Here is a 26,019-nt window from a genome sequence, read left to right as displayed (position 1 = left end):
CACAAGAACCTCAACGACGGTAACACCATCATCGGACATTTTGACATCAGTCGGTGTGCTCACATTGCGTCCATGCAGCTGGTGTAGTAGCTGACGGCCCACCACCCCCACACGGCTCACGCCTCAAGTATTGGATCTCATTACAGGCGCATTTCCCAAGAAGAAGAAAGCGTAGAGATAGGCGCTCGTCACACATGTTTGTGGAAATCTTGGATGGAGCCGTGGTACAGCGGCTGATGCGAGGGCCTACAGCCCTTACTGCTGTTGTACGCGACTGCATCACAGCATGATACGAGCAGAAGGACCGTGTTACAACACCGCCGTACCCAGAACCGTCGCAAGCTCAAGGCTATGCTACGCTGGCGGTGCGACTGCGCCAAGGTGGCGCTCTGTGCATGCTGAGTCTCTTGGGGACAGCCAGGAAGGCACATCAGAGGGGTCTCACAACTCACGATAGCCAGCACCCGGTCATCGCTGTCGTGGGGCTCTGAAACATGTTTGGAACTTACCGGGCCCGAGACATCACCACATGGACTTTGACCTCGACGAGGGCTGTTCGCGATTTCAGATCGATCCGCCCACGAGCCCTGTGTAGATTGAGACGTCTGAGTGAGGCGGGGTATCGAGTCCTTGGACACATCGTCGGCCATGGTAGGGGCTCTCTTCGGTTGTTTCAGGTTCCGCCGTCTCACGAGCGAAGATCTGCAGATGGGACGATGCTCTAGCCTCTCGTCTTCTGCTCGGACGCTTATCGCGATCCCTTTCTGACAGTTTGATTGTTCCGCGCCAGTACACGACGACGACATGCGTCAATACTTAGAGTTGCGCTTCTTGTCGACAAGCTTAGCCACAGCTCCAGTCCAAAGTGGCAGACATGTTGATGCTTAGGCCTTATGCATACCCATGTGCCCCCAGCACCAGGCCTAACCCTGCACGCATTTGCGCCGTGCCCGCCTGAAATCGCGAACCGGCATATTCGGCACTAACAGCACAAATGCTGTACGTAGCTGCCAAAATCATACTCTCCCCGACTGAGGATACCCGCTCGTATTGTCAGCACAATTTTACGCGTGCTGTGCTACGAAAGCTTCGTTGTCCGCGAACACAGCAGCGAGAGCTTACCTTCCCAGCCACGACACGTCTTTCGACGCGTTGCCAAATCCTCTCGGATGCACAACAACATACGGCCGACATTCCAAGCAAATTGGACCTCACGGCCTCGTAGCATAGCGGGCCTGGACGTGGTCAGAGCAGATATGCAGCAGATTTAACCGTTTATTTCGCTGCAACGTCCAATCAGCGCCCGCTATATCTGCCCCTGCAACGTTATATTGCGCAGGCCGACCTGTCGGGCCGCGTTCACTTGCGCGCTCATCGTCAGTGGCTCACGAGCCTTGTGAAGTCGGGCATCCCCCGTCTCCTGCACCCCTGTTTCCGTCATCCCCCAGCCACTAACAGATGCTCAGGCGCCGTCGCTCAGCGGCAGATACCCATGTCTTTCTCTCCTGCTGGCGCGCAGCGAGCCCTGTCCTGGCTCGTCCTGGATGTCACTAACCTGGTGGAGCACACTGAGCACCTTCCATCTTCTCCACATACTCTCCGCTGCTCGTCCAAGCCGGCCATGTTCCTACATAGTGAGATCATCCCTACATTTGCTGTTACTTTGCCGGCCACAAAGCTTCTTGTTCCCGTGTCACGGCATGCAATACTGCGGCATATGCCAATGATCGCTCTCCAGCAACTACAATCCTTACTCGAATCTTTGCTCGGCTACCTGGACCGTCCACCACTCCCTCTCATTCGCAACCACCGCTTGTCTCACTTCGGTCTGTGCAGTTCGCCAACCTTTACTCGACCCTAACTCCCTGACCGCATCCTCGTGTTATTCCCACACGGAGGGCAGAACCCCTTCATCAGCCGTTGCCCTGCAGTGGTCCGTGTTCAGGCTCTTACGTTCTCTCCTCCCCTGCAAATAAGTTGTCTACTTGACCAGGTACGCATATATTACTTTGGTTGCTATTGCATCTCAACTATACCTCTACCCTCATTTGGCACGCCTGGATCCTAGCCTTGGCCCAAGTTCAATCATCTCGCCTCGTCCAACCTCGATCCCTCCAACTCAGGTCTTGTGTACCAATGGCAAGTCGTTCGCATACATCACTAACGCCTCCAGCAGGCGTATAACCCGGGCATCTGAACTCACAACATCCGAGCTCGCGTGCGCGCGACAGGTTTCCCCAGATCATCTCATCAACTTCAATGGTTGTTGCCATAACTACATCTGCCGGCCACTTGTGGGGACCTGCACACGCCATACTAGCATTGCTCGGTTCGCGTTGCTTGCGTTAGGCTTTATTTTCCTGGGGTTCGTTCAGGCTCCCAAGCCATGTTTTCGTTCCATAAAACCGATGCCTCCCGGTCTCGACAGTCATCCGTCGACTCTCAGGCCATTGGGCCTACCATTCCTACCGCAAGTTCAGACTTTTGGTCAGAGCAGTACTCCACACATTCAACTCATCCTGGCATGCATTCGCCCGAGCAACACAGAGCCCATCCGGCCAGACGAAGTTCCGTGTTCAATCTACGGTCTAGAAGCAATACTGCGACATCTATGACCCCTTCGCTGTTGTCCCTCAGCCATTCCGAGATGGCTGATCATGAAGCTTCTTGGCATGGCTCACCACCTGGACATCGACACACCAGCAACAAGAGTCATAAAGAGTCTACCGGGTCTAGGAGGTCGTTGTTCCGCGGGAAGAAGGGCAAGAGGCTGAGCGAGACGCCCATGATAAACGTCGATGAGTTCGAAGGGGACGTCAGCGAAAGACGATCATCAATCTTACGGAAGGGCAAAAGAAGCGAGGATGCTAGTAAGTGATTCTCTTCCCTGATCCAAGGCCCTCTGCTTATCGTGACAATAGGTACGAGTCTGATTAGCCGTATCTCGAGCCCATTCGACTTTCAGCACCTTTCTCACACCGACCGACATCAAATAGCTGCTCTCGAACAGCAGTTGCCCGTCACACCATCCGATGACGTCCATTTCAGGAACTTCTCTTCTGAAAACCTGGCAAATGGAGAAGAGAGATCCACGTCTGCTCTAGGCTTCACATCTCCCCCTCGCAGCCCAGAACCTCGTCACGATTCCGAAACTGTCCCCCACTTCCCAATATCGCGACGACCCCTTCGCCTAGCCCGATCTATAGAGAGCTTCTCCCAACCTAGCCCTCGGAAACATACGCACACATCGTCGATACAGTCGCCTCATCTTCCCTTGGGACCCGCCTTCGGTACACCTGAGTTCGCGTACGAAGAGCCTGCTTCTGCTCCGCGTAGGTTGTCGCGGTCGAAGCGAGAGTCGGGTATCTGGGACTCATTTGCTCTCTCTGCTGTGTCCACCCCGGACATACTACCTGAGATATCAGAAGATTCGTACTTTGGCCATGCAGTCACGACGCCTGATGATTCAGCCATTCACGCAACCACACCGCCATCCTTTAGTCCTAGTCTCGCAGATGTTGTCGAGGAACCAGAAAGATTTGTCAGCCCAAGACCTGCACCACAGCCCCCAATGAAGTCCCCGACTTCGCCGAGATCGCCTTACTTTGGATCGTTTTCCTTTCAAAACCCGCGATCTCCCGTTACCTCTAGATCACAGGGTAGAGGTCAGTCTCCTGCTTCACCAAGGGCAGAGCCTTCAGCTTCACGACCCTCATCGCAAATGTCTGACACGCTGGGCTCATTTGGCATGCCGAGGAGGATGTCTATTCGAAAACCTTATCAGCGTCGCCAGTCAAACACATGGCGCGCAATAGAGGAGTCATGGGAAGAAGATGTCGACTATATCTACGACAACGCTCTAGAAGCTGACTGTGACTTCGAATGGGATCGAGTATCTGATGACGGTGTTCGCTGTTGCGACACTCCTTCTGCTGAGCAAGCCAATCGTCGCAACTCCAGAATCACTTCCGCTGATCGAGAGCGTTTCGCTTCTGACAATTTTCGCTCATCTTTGCTGGTTCCCAGCACATCGAGTGTGCCAGAACTGGTTCCGACTTCTGCGATATCCACATCTACCCTCAGCACTGGCCTGCCACCGACACCCTCAGGATTCTTCCATGCCAACCGTTTCAGCGGCGACACTGGCTTCATGCTAAGCCCGTCCCTTCTTGTCCCGCAGGAATACAAGGATACACGAGAAGTCACATATGAGGACTTGCTTGACGAGTACGCCGCGTCCGATCGGCACTTTCCCATGCTCGACGCCGGTCGAAGCACGACGAGCTCGGCGCGTAGCAGTCACGTCCGACTAAGTAGGCGAAGCTCTTATGACAGCAGCCTCATGTCCTCTTCTCAGAGCTGCGGTCTTTGGAGCTCCCCTGTGAGGCGCTCGGCAAGCTCTGCCGGCAGTGTCCCAGAGCTGATTCCGTCCCGTCGTAGCCGCAAGTCGCTTGGCTTCAGTCTTGCAGCTGATCAGTTTTCAGAGCAGATTGCCTTCCTTAACGAAGACAAGGAGGACGATGACATTACGCCACCAGGGCGTACCCTGGAAGGGCGAACATTCTTCGCTTCAGACGACGAAGCGCCTCAAGATGAGGAGCAATCTCGCAGCTCCATTGAGACCGAGCTCAGAGCCTCGCTTGATTTGGCTCGACGTGGCTCACAGCGTGCCAATCACTCTACTGTCGAAGAGGAACTCAAGTCGTCGCTCGACCTTGCGCGCCAAGGGTCGCAGCGTTCCACCCGTGCACCAGCGCGCCAGCACAAACCCGCCCTGTCTGAAGGTGCCGCCAAGTTCCTTTCCGTCTCTGCTCCGAAGGAGGATCAACCAACCAAGCTACGTAACCGCGCAGCGACCACCGCGCAGTCTCGCTCCCCTATGTTGTCTCTCTTCCCAACACCCCCACGCAACATATAAAATACTTCGCAGATGTAAATCAAGCCACGACCATCAGCGACCTTACCCACGACGCACACAGTAATAACTCCATCCACCCCGCGTCCCTGAATCGAAGCCCAGGAGGCTCATGAAGCATGGCTGGCTATGCTTCATGTCACGCTATCAACGACACACAATTGCATTCGATGTACATATTGACGAGTCATGTTTTCTCCCATCTTACATATCTACTAGGCAGTCCCATCATTGACGGAAGACTAAAAGTCGGAAGGTCTCTTTTTAGTCTCGCGCATTTCGGGTCCCTTTGCGTCAGCTTTTCACCAGCTCGCTTGCATGCATTTTTCGGCGTACCTTTGTCTCTTTACATAGACCTATCTTGCCATATCTGCGCACAAATTATCTCCTATGTTACAGAGGAGGAGAAGCTTTCGCGAAGAGCGCGAGAAGTAATTACTAGCTGTTATTGGAATCATTACACTCGACAGTTGTCACAGTCGATCTTGCTCTCCTTTTGAAAGATGCTTGCGAGCGTTCAATACAAATCAATTCAAAATCTCCGTGTTTCTACATTTGTGATGTTCAACGCTTCTGCCTATCGCTCGCCCATACTCAGCTGCGCTGGACCACGTAGGTACATGGTGCGTCACCCTGACATACACAACTCCCTGTGATTTCGTCGCCACCGTTTCGACGATCCACAGATCCGACCCTTACGATCCGCGCCGCAGCTCTCCATCGGATTCGCAGGCCCGCCCTGCATGAGCTTGTCCGCCCGCGCCATTGGCGTAGTACATGCAGGTTGGACGGGAACTCAGGGGAAAGCAATACCGTCACTTGAGCGCGACGTGACGTCACGTCATCAACATGAACGCGCGCAAGCCTGAATGAGCAACACGAGGGTTTCGCATAGCCGCGGGAAGACGTGCAGTGTAGCCCGGATAGTTCAACACCTGTTCCCCTGATAGAGCATGGGTTTGAACTGGTCTAACGTGAGCTGCGCAACGGGACCCGTTCTCCAGCCTTTTGTCGCGTGCTTTCCATCTATGCCGTGTTACCCAGAAACTCATTTGGCTACGAAATGGTGCAGATTGACGCAACGCCGCAATTAATGTTGGCGGCTGCAGCGTATAGGCGCATGTGGCGAGACGCAGCGCGTCGTCCTGAAGGGGATGTAAACAAGTGGGTTTCCCGTCTCAATTGGTTACGGGGCCGATGCCACGAGACGGACTTTTCGCAATGAAGTCGCCCAAAGAGACCGGTGTCGTGGTACCGAATGACTAACGACAGACACATGCAGTGGAGATTTTTGTGTTGGTATCGGAGGTGACTTAGCTGTTGGTGGGTCACCGGCGTCTAGCCCTCTAAGGACCTTTGACGGTTTTGGAAGCCATCAGATCGATCAGATAGTCAGTCCACCGCGGACACACGACCGTTTGGGAAAGCATGTTAAAAATGGTTACGATGACCGCGGCGTCAAGGGCTTTTACCCTGCACTCTGTTCGCCTATGCACCCGCGTATCGCAGAAACTGGGGAGGCGAGCAGCAAAGCGCACATACTGATCTGACAAATACCATGTCCTTAATGTTGGGGCGGTAATAGTAAGGATACTGAAATAGGAAGCAGTCCGGGAACGATCCACTCTATCCACATGGCAGCTCCACAAAAGCCTCCATTCTGAAGGTGAGTACTGACGAACTTCTGCTCACCGGAGCATAGACTCGATCCGGTCCTCTACCTAGACTGCCGCTCTATGTGCAACCAACCGCGCCTAATACCAACAGATTGCAAATGCAGGAACCACATCTTCCTCCATCCGAACCCCGGAATGAAATGCGCGCAAGTCCATAGCGATACCGAACCGAAGACGATCGTCCGGGTAAAGGTCTTCAGAGACCCCGGCCACATGCAAGTCAACTACCAGGGCATACACACGGAGCGGGACGTTCGTTATAGGTCCTGCTATGGGCCAAGGCGTAGAGAGTGTGTGGCTCGGGTAATAGAGAGGTCGTTTGGAATTACCCGTGCCGCTGAACGTGCTCCAAGCGAAGTCGGTTGTGCCATTACATGGGACCTGTGTTTTATGTGCTCCGCAGGCATCAGTAAGCGTGCGCATGCATATGCACGTGTAAGCGACTTCAGGATGACATTGCGACGAATCGAGGGTAGAAGCGCGGAGATCGTCCACAATGAGATGGAATGACTAGCCTGAATATCGTTCGAGATGCTGTTTCATGTGCGGTGGAACGTTCGTGAGGCTTCCTGAGGCATTCATTCAGCCTATGCGAGGTGTATGGACTTCGCCGGTTACTCTTTTGATCGACAGCTGCTGCATCCTCAATGTCCATCTCTAGAAGAGTAAATACCTTGACTTGCATTGCATCTGATGAGTTGTCTTCACCCAGAGCAACCATGACGATCGCGCCAGTTCCAACAACTTCTGTATGTCTCTCTAAGTTCCAGCTGACTTTAGTGTCGATTTGGATATTGGTCCAGCTTGAAGCAGCTTCTGTGCGATGGTTATACAATCGGTTGTAATAATTAAGCCATGAGTGTTGGTTTCCAGCAGCTGAACTGATTCAACAATGAGTATCCAACATTGAGACCGCGCAGCTGTGCCGCAGTATGATGGTGGAGTCGCTGCGATTGATACTCAATGACCTGCCAACACAGCATGTCGCACCGGCCACATCTGTACGCCAACTCCTCATGACAGCCTTCCAGGATTATAACATCGATGGGGACTCCGTTTTAATGTCTGCTCGAATACTAGACCACATTACGAGCTTGCAGTCGTGTTTTCCTTGCGTTATTCAAGTCAGGCTCGTAGCTTCATCCTCGCTAGTAGATCCGTCTCTGCGCAACTCACTCTTATCATAATTCCTTCTCACCTAATAAGGTGAGGGTTTGAGACAATCCTGGAAAAAAATAGACGTGTTGCACTGCAAACCTTACGCAGACATCAGCGCTTGTCATCAACAATCGACCCAACTTTCGACAGATTGGGACCGATAGGTCTTATACAAAGGTAGCGGAACACGTAACAAGGTAGCCGGCGAGATGTGGTACAGCTTCTCAAAGACGTGTGTCGTGAGTGTCAGAAAGATCTAAGTGTCAACTAGTCGCGTGCTGCATCTGGGCGGTCTTATCTCCGATGTCGCATACGTCATCAGTGGCCAACACTTTCGCGACGCGACACTCTGCTTTCATACGCCACAATTGCCATGTGGACCGCGCCTACTACTTGATATATCTGGAACCCCAAATATCACTTCTGGCCACAGTTTGCGCCCTTCGTTAGACCTTGCACGCCCCCTCAAGTTCCTTGGTAGACTGCAATACAAGCCGCGCATCATGGCCTTCCGGATGGGCCGCTTTGTACCCGGGCCTGCCCGCTTTGTACCCAGGCCTTCACGCCTCACACCGCGGCGTCTTTTGTTCATCACATCTGCGGGCGTACTTTTCTGGTTCTTGTTCTTTAGCTTGACCCCAATTACCTCGCCGCTTCCGCCTTATACCGGACCCCATGAGGTTGGCATACTGGATGTTGAGACAGAGGTCCAAAAGAGAACCATCCATGATGCGATACTGAAGGCGACTGGGGAGAAGGCTTTCCAACTGGATACGTTGGCCATCACCTTATACTACCCATCCTCTCTGCCTCTGGCGCCGCCTAGCCAGCGACCATGGGCACGACCGTGGCTGCCTCAACCTGTCTCGCTTATTGGCGAAGGCTATGCTCGCCTTGCCGGAGTGTCGAAATTATCTTCGGTCTTCACCTTCGGCCTCTGGCTCCTTGGTTCAAGCACAGTCATTCCAGGTGTCGTTGATGCACCAATCCTTTCCAGTGCTGAGCAAATTTTGGGCGAAGATGGTAGTGGTGCAGGCGAATTTGGAAAGATCATGAGCGCAGCAGAGCAAGAACACAAAGAGTTAAAACGAGGCGACGGTCTTGGAAGTTTGCCCTGCGTTGTCTTTACGCATGGCATGGCAGGAATGAGTCAGAGTTATGCACACTACCTGGGAAGCATCGCAAGCCACGGCTACGTGGTCGCTGCCGTCGAACACCGTGACGGTAGCGGACCCGGTACCATCGTCCACCATCCTGATGGTACGGAGCGAAAAGTCTGGCACATGAAGCTTAAGGACCTAGAAGCCGATCCGCCGATGACCGACCTCGACCTCAAGGCCGCACAGCTCAACTTCCGCGAAGCTGAGATCAGCGAAACCATCAAACTCTTTGCACAACTCAATGCAGGTGACGCACCGGTCGTGAACCTCAAGCCCGACTCACCACGGAATGCTTTGCCTGGTTTCAAGAACCGCCTCAACCTGTCAGCAGTCACAGTCGGAGGTCACTCATACGGCGCGACGGGGGCTATGCAAGCACTGAAATCTGCTGGCTCAAAGGCAATGCCTATCAATGGTGGTATTGCCCTAGACCCCGGCAAGGGATCTGGACCCCTGAACAAGGATATCGACGTACCGATACTGGTCATGCAGAGCGGAGAATGGACAGAAAAGCAGACGGCTTTCTACGACGAAGGATGGCACTTTGAGGCCGTGAAGAATATCATCGATAACGTTAAGGAGGGGTGGTTCATGACCTTGTTGGGTACCGCTCACCCGTCTTGTACCGATGCGCCTCTTATCGTTCCTTGGATCATGAAGATGGTCACCGGTACGACGCTAGGTAGCAAGGTTGCTCTCAAGGAGTACATCGATGCTTCGGTCGCCTTCTTAGAATACCTGCGGACAGGCGAGAAGAAGGGGGTTTTGGAGAGTGGTGTCACGAACGCTGAAGGGCCTTTCTTACATGACAAACCACATGGTAAAGTCCAGGGCCCAGACGGCGCTGACTGGGAGGTCCACACCGTTCCGAAATCGGAATAGGTTGCGCATCCTTTTGTAACACTATAATACTACAGCAAGTAAAAGTGCTTTATCCACCTCTTTGTGCGTGACCGAGCCTTAAGCTGATCCACTCCGTCTCCATGGTAGGTCGCCTACACCAACGACCGTCCATTCCCTAAGCTCTCCGTAGACGTTCTACCACTTAACTATCAATAGAAGCGAAGAAAAAACAAGTCATACCACCGGCAGGCAAAGTGATGCACTGTGGTCCTCGAGGCATCCCAACCACGCTTTTCAGCCATCAGGCGCATATTCACTAGCTGCGCCTGTGCGTACTGTCGCTTTACCACGGGTGATGCCTCGGCCTCAATAAGGCGACACGTGCGCAAGATACCTTGATCAATCCGAACCCAAAGTCCAATCGAATTGCGCAGTGGTGGCGGATTATCAGTCTTGTGATACTCAACTACGACTTTTGATGAGTTAGTGAGGGGACTAGTAATGGGAACAAAGCACTCACTGAGGTGCTCATATATCATAAGACGTATCTCGGTCGGGAGATCAAGTAGCCGGAATGACTGGACCGTCTCGTTGGTCGAAGTACGAGACCGTGGCTTTTCGGTCTCTGGAAAGCGATTCATGATCTCGGGATTGAGACTAGATTGAATGTTGAGGATCAGAAGGAGGGAGAGTCTGGTATTGAGCTTGAAGTAGTGGTTGACTGAGTAAATACTAAAGCAGCCCACGCTTGTTTCATTGCGAGTGTTCAAGCGCTAGTCATGTAGTTCAAAGAGTGGTGTGTTAATATTCATCTCATACATCCATTAGTTTCACTTGCCCCACAGCCCAAAGCCCTTACTGCCACCTCTTGACCTAGGCTGCTGTTTCTTCTTCTTCTCGGGTTTCTCTAATCTCTTACAGCTCACATCCGCCTTTACCATCATGAAACTCTGATCGAAGACATGTCCATTAGCATTACCGCATCGTTCGAGTGCAGGCGCAAGTGCCAATTCTACTCGCCTGCCCTTTGCGCTGCCATTGACGCCATATCCACCACTGCCGTTCTCGTCATCATCTTCATACACGTCCTCCATTTCACTGTCGTAGAACCCGTAGCCCCAGTATTGATCCTTCTTACCGCCAGTGAATGTAACGAAGCGATAGTCGGCGAGCTGGCGCTTCATCTTCAAATCTAACGCAACAGATGCTGAAATGATGGTACCCAGTTGTTCCTTCCCTGAACGCAAAGACTGTGTGGACCAGGGCCGTAGTTTGCGGCGCATGCGACTGCAGAAACGGGATATTCGTTTTAGGACGGGCGCGGCATCGAAAGTGGGACGCCATTTGCCATCTACCTGAGGGACTAGGAGGTTTACGGTCATGGCTCGCCATTGGTGGTATTCTTCGGCTTGGGCTTCGTTCTTAACAGCTGTACCTTGTTAGCATTGTATCATTAGAGATTCACCGGGGGCGGGGTAGCGTACCCTTGCGCAATGTGTCGTTAATCTCGCGCAGCTTCCTGTCTCCCAGTTTGCCTGCCCATACATATCCACTGCCCTTCTGCCAGTTGTTGAATATCTTTTGCTGCAGCTTCATCCAAACGTATGCTTGGATGAGGAGCGGCCGTTCCTCTGGGTGCTTCAGATACGTCTGGTAGTTGTCCGTGAGGTTCCCAAACAGTTCCTTCGCTCTAGTGAGATATGGTCGCTTGCTCGTGGCTTTGATGGGTCCGCCGAAATACTCCTCACTCCATACTCGTATCTCATATCGCAACGCGAGTAGCTCTTCAATCAAAGTGTTCTCTTCAGATTTGTACACGATCGGACGTTTTGCAGGCATCCCATGTGGACCCATGCTCCTCCTCTGCAGCTGTTTCCTCAGCGCATCTCGCTCTTTTGTGACTTGGTAGTACCGCTGTATGAGATCATCTTGGCTGTTACCCCTCGACGCGTCTGGTCGCGATGGGCTTTTGGGCGGTACGAGGGGACTGATAGTCGCGCTCAGTCGTTGCGGGCTGCCCAATGCCGATGATTCGTCGGATGATGTCTCGGCCGATGTCGCTGTAACTTTCTCGAATTTGAGCGGTGGTATGTAGGGCGCCTTCCGTCTATGCCTGGGTATCAGGACCTCCTCGTCAGACCATTCGTCTCCGACTTCGGGGAATGGATAGCCTTCTTGCTCCATTACAGGTGATTCAAGGGTCGATGCAGATTGCGGTTCTTCAATAACTTCGGCGGAGGGGCAGGTCAGTTTGAGCGACTTGAGGGTAGAATGGCGGACGTCTATGAATGCGACTCGGTCAGCGCGCTATATCCCAATAGCCCCAAATGCCCACACGCACCAGGAGATAGAGTCGCCATCTCAACAAAGACTGAGCATGTTTGCCCTTCTGGTATGCGCTCAATGTTGATCCCGCGAGCGGTGAAGCCTCTTGGTAGTCTATGCTGCTATGCGTCCGCGCAGTCTCATCTCAGATCAGCTTCGGACAAGCTCGCAGCGGGGCCGGCGATGTTTATGGCCTTGGGAGAGTAGACGGAATAATCTGGACGAGTTGACGGGCACGCCCTCAGCAAGGAAGATGGCATGGCGCAGGCAAGCTTTGCTGCTATCTAGCCCAGCCTCGCCGCGAAAGGCAGCCCTGGCGGTTCAGCATGAACCACTAAGAGCGGCCAGACGACGAAACGAGCTGCAATCACACCAGTGACGTGTGACGAAGTGCATGCAGACGGCGATGGGTCCACGATTGGGTGAAAAAGAGGAGGCTGTCGGCATCTTCGCTTATCTAGCGTGCGCCTGTCACCTGAACCGCGACGGGACGACTTCGGGATCCACCTGAACCATGTTCTTGCCAGCAACAACATGTCTTTTCGTGTTCACGACCGTCTGACACGACATATTCACGAACTCAATTCTGCTGTCATGGTAACTTGGCAATATACGCAATTTCCGACGCGCCAAAAGCACAGCGCGCAAAGGCCGCTCGGGCGCTCTAGAGGACGATAACAAGCTCCATCCTGGAGTACCAGAATACCTCCGGCCTCCGCATTCTCCACACTGCACATCACCAATCATCTTCGGGTACCTTGCCTAGTACCTTCCCCAGCCCCTTCATTGCAGGAGAGCAGCAGTCACCCCATCCCTTAGCTTCAATGAGGTCCCTGTCTTTGCCCAGCAATTCCCCGGCGGTGGCTCGTCAACCTTGAATGCCGCTGAATTACACCTATCACCCCCAGCTTGTAGGTAATTCCAATTCGAGCAAAGCGCAAGACATGTATTGAGGTCTAAGACGAAGGCCTTGATCAGTGTCCGCCCGTCGGTGTCAAACCCACAATGCTTGATGAATTTGTATTGTCCTGGATTGCCCTCCGGTGCCCTGGGTGTGAACGATGTACTGTTGCTGGCTGGGCAGTCCGTGGTTACGAGGGAAGGGGGTACACTCGTGGGTTTAGAGGAGGAGAAGCTCGGTGGTCCGGAGGACGTTCGATCACTTGAGCCGTCTGTGCTGGGCAGAAGTATAGCGGTTGGCGCGCTGCTCACACTTTAGTATACATTTGCCAATGGGTTTCTCGAGGCATGGGAAACTACCTCTGCACAGAAGATGGTGGCGCATTTTTCATGTTCCCTTTGACTGCTAGAGAGCCACCAACAGCTCCACCCACAGACGCAGCGATTACGACAATGCTTACAACGACCAATATGGACCAGAAGAGCCACGGTTTCAAACCTCCGAACGATTTCGACTGGTTCTCTTTGAGCGTGGGGTTTCCGGCAACGACATGTTGATAAACCCAGGCTTCCTTCCCTTCATCTTCGTGCTCCACGGCATGCAGGCCTGATCCGACCACAGGGAGACCACCTCCACCACAAGGTTCCGGTAGGTTCTCGCACTCGATGTGTCTCGACATGACGCTGTGAGTAGTCTGAATGGGCTCAAGATTGTCTGCCTGCTGTTGACCTTGATCTTGATCTTTGAACGAAAATCCCGTAGATGGAAAGAGCTAAATAAATGTCCAGCATCTATTGAAGGTGTTTGGATTGCATGTGTTCGATTGGTAGCAGCATATCTCATTAAATAGTTGCGGCAAAGCGCTGGGTGTGTAACAGATACGATGCCACATAGGGGCGGAAATTTTAATATAATGTGAGATGCGAATAAAACTGAACAACATTGTCTGAGAGCAGTTATACGACCACACGACGCAGCTGTCTATTTACATCCAATAATTCTACATGGAAATGGGGCTGGGAAGGGTGAACCTGAGGTATGTCTCCAAGGCTGACTGCAAGTATTGGATGGGGCGGTTTTTCCAAATTTGACCTGGTCCGAGAACACTGAGACGTTGCTATCCTCACTGTCGGTTCTCGTTTCAAATCGCCCTCTCACTCTAATGGAGCATATATATCCAGTCATGAGGTCCGGAGATGCCTCCATTCCCGTGCAAGTCAGCATCTCACTGGTTCTTATTGAACTGTGGACGATAGGCGCCTCTGCGCTACCTGTAATAAGCACATTTTTGTGGATCCCAGTCTCTAATCGTTGCCGTGCACCCAATCCATCTGAGTATATAGAACTGTAGCCGGTAGATTTATGGCAAGTGTTGACGAAGCGGAAGGAGGACGTGAACTAGGAATTAGGAACTCCGAGGTCACAAATTAAGCTTGCGCTTTCGAAAGCGCGATGTAACTTGGATAGTGCAGTCGAAAAGCACGGCCAGTCACAACAACTGACCGACGCCGTTCTGGTACCTATCAACTGAATGAATCGAATACCGCAAATGATTACTTCCGGTCAGCGTGCTTATTTCTGACCGTCAGATTTTGTAGCTGAAAGCAGTTATCACTGGGACAGGACGTTAGCATGTGATACTATGACGACACAGGGTCCACATCCGAAGCTGGACACCTCGAAGCACCCTTAGGCCGTCCACGGGAGTGGCATATGAAACTTCCATGCATGTACCGAGGTGTCTGCTGTTAACCTTGGAAAGCATTGGTCGGATAGTTCTCGGAGGAAGATTGTTGATCGTCGCTAAGGCCCAAACGGGTAACGGCGGCCCGTCAGCTAGCGGGGCGAGAATCGCAACGAACACCAAGACGCGACGGAACCAATTCCTCCCCGGGGGCCGATCCACCCTGTCGAAAACTTCAAGACTCTCATGCAGACTATCGCAAACCGTCCCCGAGCATGGTTGAATCGAAAGTCGGCATATCGTCTAATTCGCCGGGCTCAGCAAGCAAACCCAGCGGAGGACGACATCGCGTCATCTCCTCTTGTTTGACATGTCGGCGCAGGAAAGTCAAATGTGACCACGTTCATCCAGTATGCGGTTCTTGTATGCGAGGAAGTCATGTGTGTACCTGGACAGATCAAATACCGGCATCCACTACTACTGGACGGATTTCGAAACCCACGGCTGGGGCCACTGGAAAGACCGGGAAAGGCAGTGACGTGCAAGCCCGGTTAGACAGACTCGAATATCTTTTAGAGAAAGCTGTTGCGGGACAGGGGGCGAAATCCACGGCATCCGTACGGTCCAGTGTTGAATTAGACAGGAAAGAAGTGGAGGCGCTGACCCCATCGTCGAATAGTCAGACTTCCCATGGAGGAGGAATCGCTTCTGATGGTGGCGACGGGACCCTCTTGTTGAATGATGGGCAGTCTCAGTTTGTCTCTTCTCTGCATTTTGCTTTACTGGCCGATGAGGTGAGTGCCGCTTTTCGACATGACAGAACATCACTCCGAGTTACACCGAGCGAAAGCTACATTCATTCTTGTTGTATTTCTCTGTTTTTAGGAATACTGAACAATACTGATTGAGCTTTAGATACAAGACATCAAGGCCTTGCTTGGTGACAAGACCGACGAAGAGAGGAAGGAAGTGCCGCAAAGCAGTCTGGTTGACCTACTTTCCCTCGGTCGCGCAGGAGCCGGATCGAATCTAGAAAATCTGCTACCGAGCACAAAAGAGCACCGTGACACGCTGCTAGACGTCTATTTTGCAAACGTAGATCCTATGGTGAGAATTACCCATAGGCCAACGGTGGTGCGCAAATTTTCCACCTACAACAACGAAGCACATCCTATGGCCTATGCCATCTACTTCTCTGCGATCAACTCTCTGCCTCCAAAGGTAGTACACAACAAGTTTGGCGAGACAAAGGAATCACTCCTCGATCGATTTCAGCTGGGTGTTGAGATCTCACTGGCTCGGGAAAACTATCTCACAACATCGAATCTGGAGATATTCCAGGGATTTGTATTATGGTTGACCTGCATTACCAGAGAAGAGGATATGGGTAAGTGTATTAGATGTTTATGGTTCTGCAACGCTCACACATATATCAGGAAAAGCGTGGGTTCTGATAGGCATCGCATTTCGCATCGCTTTGAACCAGGGCCTGCACCGAGATCCATCGTTATTCCCGACCGGCTCCATGGACGCCCTGACTATTGAGCTACGTCGGCGTATGTGGCATCAACTAGGGCATTTGGAATTCCGGGCAGCAGAATGCAAAGGGCAGGAACCGAGCATCACCGAAGACTTCTACACGACGCTATTTCCACGAAACATCAACGATGAGGACCTTGTAGATGGCGCAAGTCCCGGTCCGGCCCCGTATGACGAACCGAAGCTTACTACTATGACGTTCCAACTTGTCCGGTTCAACGGCATGCGAGCTCTACGGCGTATAGTTCAAAGCACTTACCGCCTTGAACGCCGCATGCTGGACTCAGGACTCCATGGAACTGCTCGTCCTGATCCAGCACAAGAACTCAGAGATCTTTATGAGCAGATCAAAGTGATGCTCGACGAAGTTCATGAAGAGAATCAGCGAAAATACTTGCATAACCTTAACCCAGAGGTACCAATGGAGAGGCTGACGCTGGGACTGGCTTCACTGTTGGAGTGGCGTGCCTACTTACTGTTTTGGCTTCGGATGCCGCGTGCTTACCGCGACGTAGTCTTTTCGGACGAGATTCGCCGATCGTACGTTCCAGTCAGGGCCCTAATGAGAAACCACAATGGCTGATAATGCTAGGATCTTCGAGAAGTCGGTAAACTGCGTCGAAACACTAAACGGAGCGGCAGCCGATGTCGATGCTGCTCGCTTCCAATGGCACATTGGTCCGTAACCCCGACAATACCTACCCAGTGAGATACAAGAGCTAACTTTCAAAGGAGGAATCGCGTCTTTCCAAGCCATCATGCACATCCTATCAGAACTCCGCAACCCCCTCTTCAACGCACCTGACCGCCAACGCGCTCTAAGAGCCCTCCAGATGTCTCGTATCCTCCGCGAGAACAACAGCGCCAAAGCATGGCAAGCAGTCAAAAACATGATCGACAAAGCCGTCTCCGAACACAATCTCTCACCAAGAGGGCCGCCGCAGCCATCGACTACCTACGTCAGCCAACCCATCGTGCCTTCCATTCCCATGCCGCTGAACAACAACGCGCCCGACAGCAACACGGGCGTATATCCGGCAATGCAAGGCATCCCAAGCTACGCCTACCAAAACCCGTCTGCAGCTTATAATCAACAGAACATGGCAGGACCATCTCAACCAGAACCCATGCAGACTCAACCTGACTTGCTGCAGTCCATGCAGTCTATGCAAGACAATGCGCCTTGCTGGGATGACATCAATCTCAACAACATCAACAACATCGTAGGCGACGTACAAGCTAGCACGGACGTGATTCCCGACTTTGATTTCGTAAGTGATTATGACATGATCAGGTAGACGGGGTCATTTGGCTAACAAACCCAGGGTTTCTGGGGCGACCCTTTTAACTACGAAAACGAACCTGCAGCCATGCCGTTGCAAGATGGCTACTTTCCTCAGTGGAGTGGGGGAATATGAAAGCAACGCACCAAGTCGTATGAATAACTTCGTTCACATCTCTAACCCAAAGGACTGGTACTGCAGCGCTGTCATTACGTCCACGAGGGGCTCTTACCTAGGTGACAGCAGACGACGGACGTTCACTTATCATCTTCGCCAACCACTCTACCCTCAATAATATCTGCCACCGACGCATCATATGGTTCCCTAAACTCCCATGGACGATGCCATTGTTCGCAAGCGAACCGGTGACCCTTTTAGCGCTGTCTCGGTTTTCGACACGAGTCGGACATGGGCTAAGGAGACCTAATCCACCACTCTTGCTGTTCATGTGTTATGTTTAGTATGGCGTTTGCTGGAGGTCCGCGCTGGATGACGGCTAGAACGGACGGATATGTGCGTGTTGGCATAGAGCTCAAGGCTTATTAGGGTCAGGCGTTTCCTAGATAGAACATAGAGGAGCGGGTCTTTGTGATAAGATTAGCTGTAGGAGTCGAACAACAAGAAAGCATCCGATTACATGGACACGTGAAGACAAGTCGCATGCAGTGTGTTTGTACAAGCCGTGGAATTAAGTTGGCGAATGGCAAAAGCATCAGACGTCCATGTTATACAATTAGCAAGCGCATAGTCGCTCAACCAAGTTCATACGTAAAGTGCGAGCGAACCGAACAAGCTCTATCAAGAAAGACAGCTCCCATGCACACCATATGCCTGGGAACCCTGTAGAAACGGCACGCCAGCCCATCTACTCGTCCTTGACACCGCCACGGCCCGCACGCTCAGCAGCCTCAATGCTCTTCTTATCCGTCTTAATCTCGCCGCCGCTCATGGCGCCCATCATACCGCCAGCCGCCTTCCACGGCCTAGCGAGGTCGCCGGTTGCCGGCTGGCCGAAGAGGTGGACCTTGACGAGGTTGCCTTCGAACGCGCCCTTGAGGGGGATGATGGACTGGATAAGGAGCGGGTTGGTGTACTTGAAGTAAAGGTGCATAACGCCCATCATGCCGACACCCATCAGCTGGGCCTTGAAGAGCTCGCGCAGCTTCTGCAGGTCGTAGGCTTTGACGGTGGTAGCGACGAATTTCGGTTCTTCGCCTGAGCCCATCGGGGCCGGCTCGACGTATTTGACGACAGTCATGTCTGTGGTGTTTTGTTAGCCGCTGTGTCGGTCTACCCCGGGCTCTTCTTTCCACGCACCATTCTTCTTGTTGATCTGCGCCTGCACGTAGAGGTAGATACCCGCGATGATCAGGTTGGAGACGATGTAGAGCGCGCGCACGCCGTTGAGGACAGTCGGGTCGTCGAAAGGTATCTTCTTGGAGATTTGCATAAATCCCAGGATGATGACCAGGTTGGAACTACAGTCGAGTTAGCAAACTGTCTTCAACACTGGGCGCAGTGGATCCAGCGTACATTTGCGGGCTGATGGCCATTGTGACGTTGGAAGCGGATTGTTCGGGTGGAGAATTGAAGGTCGCTTTCGCGATCGTTTGACAAGAAGCTGGGGGTAGAGATGTGGTTGCGCGAAACGTGGGTGAGAGGGTTGAGAACAAGCGGGCGACTTTTGTGGTGGGCGAGGGTCATCATTAGCGCGCGACCCAAGAGGCCAGGTTGTTGCCCGCCGCTGGCTAGCCCCAACAGGCATTCACCCTTCTAGTCTTATCTAATGCCTTCTCTAGACACATAGGGCGAGAACGACACAGAAGTTTTGGTGCGCATCCCGAGTATAGAAGGTGCACAGGTCTATGATGGAAGATTGAGAAGGCCATTCGCGCCTTCTGATCGTTCTGATGCAGGGTATCTCATCTATAGTCCCCAACATGCATATGCCATAACAAATCCAATATCAAGCCATACTCTGTATGTTCCAATGACGCCGCGCTAATGATTCAAAACTCCCTCGCCGGCTTCGTAGACACCCAATCGCGAAACGGTGTCGCGGCGATATGCAATGCAAACAACCAACAAACAAACAGAGAGGAATTCCTCCCACATACACAAATCCTGCCTTCCTCACATCACCAGACATTCGCGATCCGGCCTGTTCTTGTCCTTATTCTTCCCTTTGTCTAGGACTGTACCAGGTTCCCTACTCTTGCTCCTCCGTCTATCTTTCTTCTCCTTCTTGCTCTTGCTGCCCGATAGACCTGCTTCTTTCTTCTCTTTGGCTGGAGAGTGGCCCTGTTGATCGTTCTCTACGCTCTTCACTTTTTCAATCACAATGTGAGGTTCGTCGCTGGGAGCTGCTTCAGTCGTAACCAGCTTGTCCTTGCTACCGCGTCCCGTTAGCCTCGATAACGTAAGAGACAAACGAGTCTCGCCGCTTGGACTACCTGGTCGACTTCTGTTGTTCCCAGACAACCATATTCGAGAGCCGCGCCGGGATACGGACAAGAAGCTGCTCTTCTGATCATCTGGTGTTTGCGGTTCAGTTCGGCCACGTAGGCTGCCTTCGCCATCCTCGATCGCGGTGCTGCTGCGCCGATTGCTGGACATGCTGGTTCGACTAGCTGGCTCGTCTGTAGAATTGGATTCAGTATGCGGATCTTTGGTGTTGAAGTTGTCGTTCTCTACACCGGCCTCGGCATCTGCGACTGTTGTAGAGGGAAAGGAAGCCAGCGTTTCTCGTGAAGGGTCTACGGACGGAACTCCTGATTGCGCTTCTGCATATGTGGGAGGATCTCCCCGGGAAGCGAGTTCTTCATCGATAGGCTGCACTTGATAAAAGAGCAGATACGGTGACTCTTCTCGCAAGGCTGTCTTGATGTCAACCTCAGTCACCCGTTGGGCCGAGAGATCGTCAAAGCGTATCCACTTTTCCAGCTCTTCCTCCGAATCCGATTGCGCGGTGCCAGGTCGTTCGCGAGCGTTGGCACGGACAAGCGCAATATAGTGGCCAGAGTCGACTGACACGCCCCGGTGGCAGACGACAGACTGAAGGACAAGTTTGAAGTTGCCAAACAGCGGACCTTCTTCTTTCATCCGATCATCAGATATGAAGTGAGGTAAACCGATATCAAGCGGAATGTCGATATATGTATTCAGACGCTTTGGAGCGCCGTGCGGCGTCATCGTGTATCTCTTCAGGCATATGCCGAGAACCGGACGCTTCACCGAGAAATGCGCAGCGACTTGAGCATCGGTCTTTGGTACATTGTCGGTATACCAGGGGATGAGACTGAAAAACTGCCAAGCCGGCATGAGAATCTCCTTCTTAAGTAGAGAAGCTGATCGTGGTCGGCCGCTAGAGCTGTTGTCCAGCATGTCTTCGACATGCTTCTTTTCATCAAACTTGCTCGTTTCCTGTGACTGACGTGTATATCGCTGGCTGAAGATACTATCAGCGCGACGGCGGCCTTGCAGATTTGGTCGCGTTGGAGTTAGTGGTGTGCTTGGCTCGTAAGTCATAGGCGTAGAGACGAGAGGGGTCATCGAGCCCTCCATCTCCATCGTCTCTATATGTATTGTCTCATTCTTCTCAGGATCCTTGTCTACGAATTCTTCGTCTTTGGACTTGATGGATGCTATCGTATTTTGCCGTTGCAGGTATCGCTTGACCTCGATTCTGTTGTTGAAATAGGTTTCCAAACAGTCTTCCAATGTGACAATGTGATCGCCCTCTTGTTCTGGAATGGCGACTTCCAGCAGCCGTTCGTTGACGAACTTGTGGTCATCTTCCTTGTCTTCGCGTCCGGTGTGGTAGATGTCCATCTTGAGGGTGAGTAGCGGCAGCTCGAGCGCACCAGTGATGAAAGTGAAAGCTTCCGAAGCGTCTTGTTGACGGACCTGTGCAGCATCTTCCCATCCGCACTTGGCAAGCGAATCCTGGAGGTGCTTTGTCTACGATGTGCGTTAGCCACGGAGGAGTTGGATGACTAGGTAGGTTGTACCAAATCGACCTTGATGAGCTGACCACTCCTCAAGAGATTGACCCATAAGCGCAAGACAGCCGCCAATTTCTTCCTTGGCTCATCCTCAAAGTTGTCGTACAACATGGCCTCAAAGCTGTCGAGACGCGCGAACATGGCAAACAGCAGTGCGTCCAGATAGCACGTCACCATGTTCCGGTTTATGGCGCCCAGCATGGTCACGTCAGAACTGAAGTCCTTCAGCTCGCCTTCGAGCGATTCGTTGGCGAGCACTAGAAGATCGTAGGCTTTGTCGATGTCGTTGGGATGCCAGGCGAGGGCATGTTCGGCCTGTTCCTCTCCCATGCTGGTTATGCCGGCGCCTTGTAGGCGTGAAAGGAGCATCTTGACCTGCAGCCGGTTAGCCGGGTTGCATGCAGCCTCATCCCCCCGCGTACCTTCTTCTCGGACTCATTGTTCGCTGGCGGTCTGGGACCTTCGCTCGTGAATATTCTGTAGAGGTCGGGCGAAGCATTGGTGGTTTTGGACTGTAGAGACACATAGTCAGAAGAATGCGATGTTGAAGGTAGATCGGCGTTGGGTGTAAGAGAAGAAGCACGGCATGGTAGCTTTTGGTGTAGAAATAGAAGACTATCCTCTACCGATGTTCGCAGTACAAATGGGAGCTTGTGGTACAGCGTCTCGATGCCGGCAGACAGGCGCCGCTGGCAGCTGGGCGAGTCTTCCGGCAGCGCAACAGCGGCAGAGCATAGCAAAGGACTGAGAGAGTTGACAGAAGCGAAGGAGCTCAGGCGTACTTTGGTATGGGCGTGCTTGGACGCGCGCTTCTCATGATGCTTGTCGCGCCGGCTGAGAAAGCGTGACATGCCGTTCATGGTGGTGGACGGTGAAGGCGAGACCCATTCAGTGAAGGGAACGCGGCGGTGGGTAGCGGGGCAGGCAGCGAGCTTGGGTTCGGTGGTGGAGGAAGGTGCAGACGAGCCCTGCGCCCGGTGGTCGGTGGGGAAGCGAGAGGGTGTTTGGGGGCTGGCTGGCGGCCGATGGGAGTTTGTCGGTGAAAGCGCAATGGTGACGCGCGGTCAAAGCAGCGGCCGACAGACAGTGACCTCAACGCAGGACACAAAAAGAAAGACACGAGCACTGCATGTCCCCGATGCCGATCAGCCGCATTGTCGCGAGCTGACGTCCGACCTGGAGCAATGGCAGGTGCGGACGAGTGGGGTAGCCCTATTGGCTAGCTGCGGGCCCCAGAACCGCCCATCCCTGCCCGCCCTCGCGTCTCGCGTATAGCGTATTCCGAGGAAAAGTCCGTTGGAGACGCTGTCGCATGCTGTGAGGCCCGTACCCACGACGACGCCGCACCACACACCCATGGCACTGCGCGAGCTGCCATTCCGCACGGCCACGGCCCTCTGCAACAGCACCAGACCTGCCATCCGCGCGGCTGTTCCCCTGTGCCGCCGCAATGCCTCGTCCGAAGCAGTCCGAGAAATTGAAGACGCCTCATCATTCGAGGTCCCGCCGCCATCGCAGGAACTGGCAAAGAACTACGACCCCGTAGCGCGGAGTCGGCTACGGAGGAGAGGAAACAAGCAGCTGCCGCCAAGCAGGTACGGACGCTGAAGCATGCACCAGCAGACACACAGGCTCATACAAACCAGATACCAATACCGATCCCCCAAATACTACCGCGGCCCTCTGCACCCCCACCAGCCACCTCCCGAGTCGGATCCCTCTTCGCGACTCTTCCAGCCTGGACCCTTCAGCCTGTCCCGTCTCGAGCAAACCTACCAGAGCAAGATCGCGTCCGATCTCCTCACCCTCACATATCAGCACTACCCTCCCGGTTACCGCGCTCCCAAGACGGAGCAAAGACTACGAGAATGGACTGGCGACTCCCCGTACTTCAAGAACCGCCCCCTCAGGCCTCCCCGAGGTAAGGGTGAGGTGCTCCGGCTGCTTCAAGAGCCCCGCACTTTCCGCAACATACCCAAGATCACAGGCGTCACAGTCCACTCCATGGTGCCAGAAGCGCAAGAGAACAGCGGGAATCTGCACGTCGCAGGTATGATCCTGCAGGCCATAAGCAATGTACGAGCCGTGTCGCACAAGGCGAGACACAATGTCGTTGGGTGGGGCTTGCGTGCGGGCAGATATGTCTCGGTGACGGCCAAGATGGAGCGGGAAGATGCGGAGCACTTTCTGACAAAACTCATCGATGTGGTCCTGCCAAGGATCAAGGAGTGGAAAGGCGTACCAGGTTCGTCTGGGGACGGACACGGTAACATGAGCTTTGGTCTCACCCCAGACCAACTTGCCCTCTTCCCGGAAATTGAGGTCAACTATGATGCGTGAGTCGGCTGTCCTCTATTAATCTGCGCTCCGACTGACACAGTTCAGATACCCACCCAAGATGATTCCCGGTTGCCACATCACCATCCAAACCGATGCCACCAACAACAAGGACGCACGTCTACTCCTCCAATCCATTGGAATCCCATTCTACGGCAAGCTCAACGACTAACTGTACATCTCCGACTATTGTGTATAAACTGTGTAGAACATGTAAGAATTATATACGTCTTACGATACATTGCATCTATCGCATGTATCCATCCCGCATTTTGATTCTGTCGAGTCGAAGAAAGACCCTGGTAAACCGCGCAACGAAAAATGAGAACAAGATGGACAGTTGTAGATTGAGCAAGATGAAGCACAAAATAGGACTCTGTCTAACCATCATGTATGCCCGCCGCGAATGTCTTACTATTGCGAAACATGCACTGCAACATGGTTGAATGTTGAGGACCGCGGCTTGAAAACATACATCGCGAGCAACATCATGTTCAGAAGCACAGTATTGGGATACGCAGACCAAGCAGAATCACCGTATATGTAAATATTCGGCCTCTTCATCTCGACATGAGACTGCAACCTATCGGGATGTGCCCTCGATAGACGAGTTATTTTCGTGAAGTTGTCGGGCGCGGACGGACCCTGGCACGAGATTTTAGGTTGGCCAAGCTCCCCCGAAGAACTCCCGCCATGTCGCAGCTTCGCTCAGACCGCTAACCACCACTAAACCGACCCGCGATACCCTCCAAAAACCCCAGAGTTGCTTCCGTGACCACCATACCCGTCACGATGCAGGCAATCCGGCAGCCGATGCGCTCTGCGCTCTCAAAGGCCGCTACCAGGCAGTATGCGACCGCTTCCTCGCAGTACGCCGAGACGATTAAGAACCTTCGCATCAACGGCGACACCAAGGTCCTGTTCCAGGGCTTCACGGGAAAGCAGGGAACGTGAGTGCGACTGCAAGAGCGCGTGGTTGGAAGAGGGGCTAATGCAGGACCAGCTTCCACGCACAACAAGCCATTGAATACGGTATGCGCAACGGACCCGCTGATATAATCCTGTGAGGGGGAGGACTGACAGGGCGACAGGCACAAAGGTTGTTGGAGGCACAAACCCCAAGAAGGCGGGCACCGAGCACCTTGGACTGCCCGTCTTCAAGAACGTAGCAGAGGCCATGAAGGAGACTCAGGCTTCCGCTACTGCCATCTTCGTTCCGTACGCCATACCCCACAGCCGCATACAGACCATGCGATCTAACAGACTTGTAGCCCGCCAGTCGCTGCTGCCAGTATCGAGGAGGCTATCAACGCAGAGGTTCCTCTGATTGTGACGTAGGTGTACACATCAAACTCGGATACTTGGAAACTTACAACCGACAGTATTACTGAGGGTATCCCGCAACACGGTATGAACTACAGACATGGTCAACGAGGCACATATACTGATTGACGCAGACATGGTCCGCATCACAGACATGCTCAAGACACAGAACAAGTCTCGCATGGTCGGTCCCAACTGCCCCGGTATCATCGCTCCCGTACGTTCTTTGCCTACCTCTTCCAGTCGGGATGTGACGTTGACTTGAATAGGGTCAATGCAAGATTGGTATCATGCCAGGCTTCATCCACAAGCGCGGCCGCGTCGGTATTGTTTCTCGTTCCGGAACCCTCACATACGAAGCCGTCAACCAGACCACCCAAGCCGGCCTTGGCCAGTCACTCGTTGTCGGTATCGGCGGTGACCCCTTCTCTGGAACCAACTTCATCGACTGCCTGAACGTCTTCCTGAAGGACGAGGAGACTGACGGTATCATCATGATTGGTGAGATTGGTGGTTCCGCCGAGGAGGATGCCGCAGACTTCCTGAAGGAGTACAACACTGCCAACAAGCCCGTTGTCAGCTTCATCGCTGGTATTTCTGCACCGCCAGGCAGGAGAATGGGTCACGCTGGTGCCATTGTTAGTGGTGGAAAGGGTGATGCCAACTCCAAGATCACCGCGCTTGAGGCTGCTGGTGTCACTGTTGAGCGCTCCCCCGCCAAGCTAGGATCAACTCTCTACGACCAGTTCGTCAAGCGCGACTTGATATAAGCAGTCATAACGATGTTTCATTGAACTGCTTGAACGTGCCGGCTTGCATATTGCGGCTGCTGCATTAGGTCCATTGTACATTTTAGTCATAAGAGCAATCC

At 53.1% G+C, this 26,019-nt stretch overlaps 8 protein-coding genes across 8 annotated transcripts; 5 read left to right on the top strand and 3 right to left on the bottom strand.

The window, feature by feature from the left end:
- Positions 1–3,721: 3,721 nt before the first annotated feature.
- J4E78_003856 (uncharacterized protein) lies at positions 3,722–4,918 on the top strand (the record flags this gene model as incomplete). Its single annotated transcript, XM_049364490.1, has 1 exon — positions 3,722–4,918. One exon carries the CDS (start codon positions 3,722–3,724, stop codon positions 4,916–4,918), a length of 1,197 nt encoding a protein of 398 aa, XP_049223568.1.
- Positions 4,919–8,252: 3,334 nt separating this feature from the next.
- J4E78_003855 (uncharacterized protein) lies at positions 8,253–9,791 on the top strand (the record flags this gene model as incomplete). Its single annotated transcript, XM_049364489.1, has 1 exon — positions 8,253–9,791. The coding sequence occupies one exon, from the start codon at positions 8,253–8,255 to the stop codon at positions 9,789–9,791; it is 1,539 nt and encodes a 512-aa protein (XP_049223567.1).
- A 791-nt stretch (positions 9,792–10,582) lies between these two features.
- Positions 10,583–11,936, bottom strand: J4E78_003854 (uncharacterized protein; the record flags this gene model as incomplete). Its single annotated transcript, XM_049364488.1, has 2 exons — positions 10,583–11,181; positions 11,237–11,936. 2 exons carry the CDS (start codon positions 11,934–11,936, stop codon positions 10,583–10,585), a joined length of 1,299 nt encoding a protein of 432 aa, XP_049223566.1.
- A 3,416-nt stretch (positions 11,937–15,352) lies between these two features.
- On the top strand, positions 15,353–17,619 carry J4E78_003853 (uncharacterized protein; the record flags this gene model as incomplete). Its single annotated transcript, XM_049364487.1, has 6 exons — positions 15,353–15,376; positions 15,578–16,049; positions 16,099–16,741; positions 16,794–16,879; positions 16,934–17,472; positions 17,527–17,619. The coding sequence occupies 6 exons, from the start codon at positions 15,353–15,355 to the stop codon at positions 17,617–17,619; spliced, it is 1,857 nt and encodes a 618-aa protein (XP_049223565.1).
- Positions 17,620–18,349: 730 nt separating this feature from the next.
- Positions 18,350–19,037, bottom strand: J4E78_003852 (uncharacterized protein; the record flags this gene model as incomplete). The annotated part of the gene is made up of 3 exons (XM_049364486.1): positions 18,350–18,744; positions 18,802–18,962; positions 19,018–19,037. The coding sequence occupies 3 exons, from the start codon at positions 19,035–19,037 to the stop codon at positions 18,350–18,352; spliced, it is 576 nt and encodes a 191-aa protein (XP_049223564.1).
- A 580-nt stretch (positions 19,038–19,617) lies between these two features.
- Positions 19,618–22,348, bottom strand: J4E78_003851 (uncharacterized protein; the record flags this gene model as incomplete). Its single annotated transcript, XM_049364485.1, has 3 exons — positions 19,618–21,444; positions 21,495–21,863; positions 21,911–22,348. The coding sequence occupies 3 exons, from the start codon at positions 22,346–22,348 to the stop codon at positions 19,618–19,620; spliced, it is 2,634 nt and encodes an 877-aa protein (XP_049223563.1).
- Positions 22,349–22,844: 496 nt separating this feature from the next.
- J4E78_003850 (uncharacterized protein) lies at positions 22,845–23,997 on the top strand (the record flags this gene model as incomplete). Its single annotated transcript, XM_049364484.1, has 3 exons — positions 22,845–23,083; positions 23,135–23,824; positions 23,874–23,997. 3 exons carry the CDS (start codon positions 22,845–22,847, stop codon positions 23,995–23,997), a joined length of 1,053 nt encoding a protein of 350 aa, XP_049223562.1.
- Positions 23,998–24,617: 620 nt separating this feature from the next.
- TCA8 (Succinate--CoA ligase [ADP-forming] subunit alpha, mitochondrial) lies at positions 24,618–25,918 on the top strand (the record flags this gene model as incomplete). The annotated part of the gene is made up of 7 exons (XM_049364483.1): positions 24,618–24,775; positions 24,829–24,857; positions 24,917–25,043; positions 25,097–25,159; positions 25,208–25,233; positions 25,283–25,365; positions 25,418–25,918. The coding sequence occupies 7 exons, from the start codon at positions 24,618–24,620 to the stop codon at positions 25,916–25,918; spliced, it is 987 nt and encodes a 328-aa protein (XP_049223561.1).
- Positions 25,919–26,019: the final 101 nt, after the last annotated feature.

This window comes from Alternaria triticimaculans (genome assembly GCF_023758025.1).
Source record: "Alternaria triticimaculans strain BMP 0046 chromosome Unknown scaffold_4, whole genome shotgun sequence".
In the NCBI taxonomy this organism is placed as follows: domain Eukaryota; kingdom Fungi; phylum Ascomycota; class Dothideomycetes; order Pleosporales; family Pleosporaceae; genus Alternaria; species Alternaria triticimaculans.
This window is presented reverse-complemented; position numbering and strand designations above follow the sequence as displayed.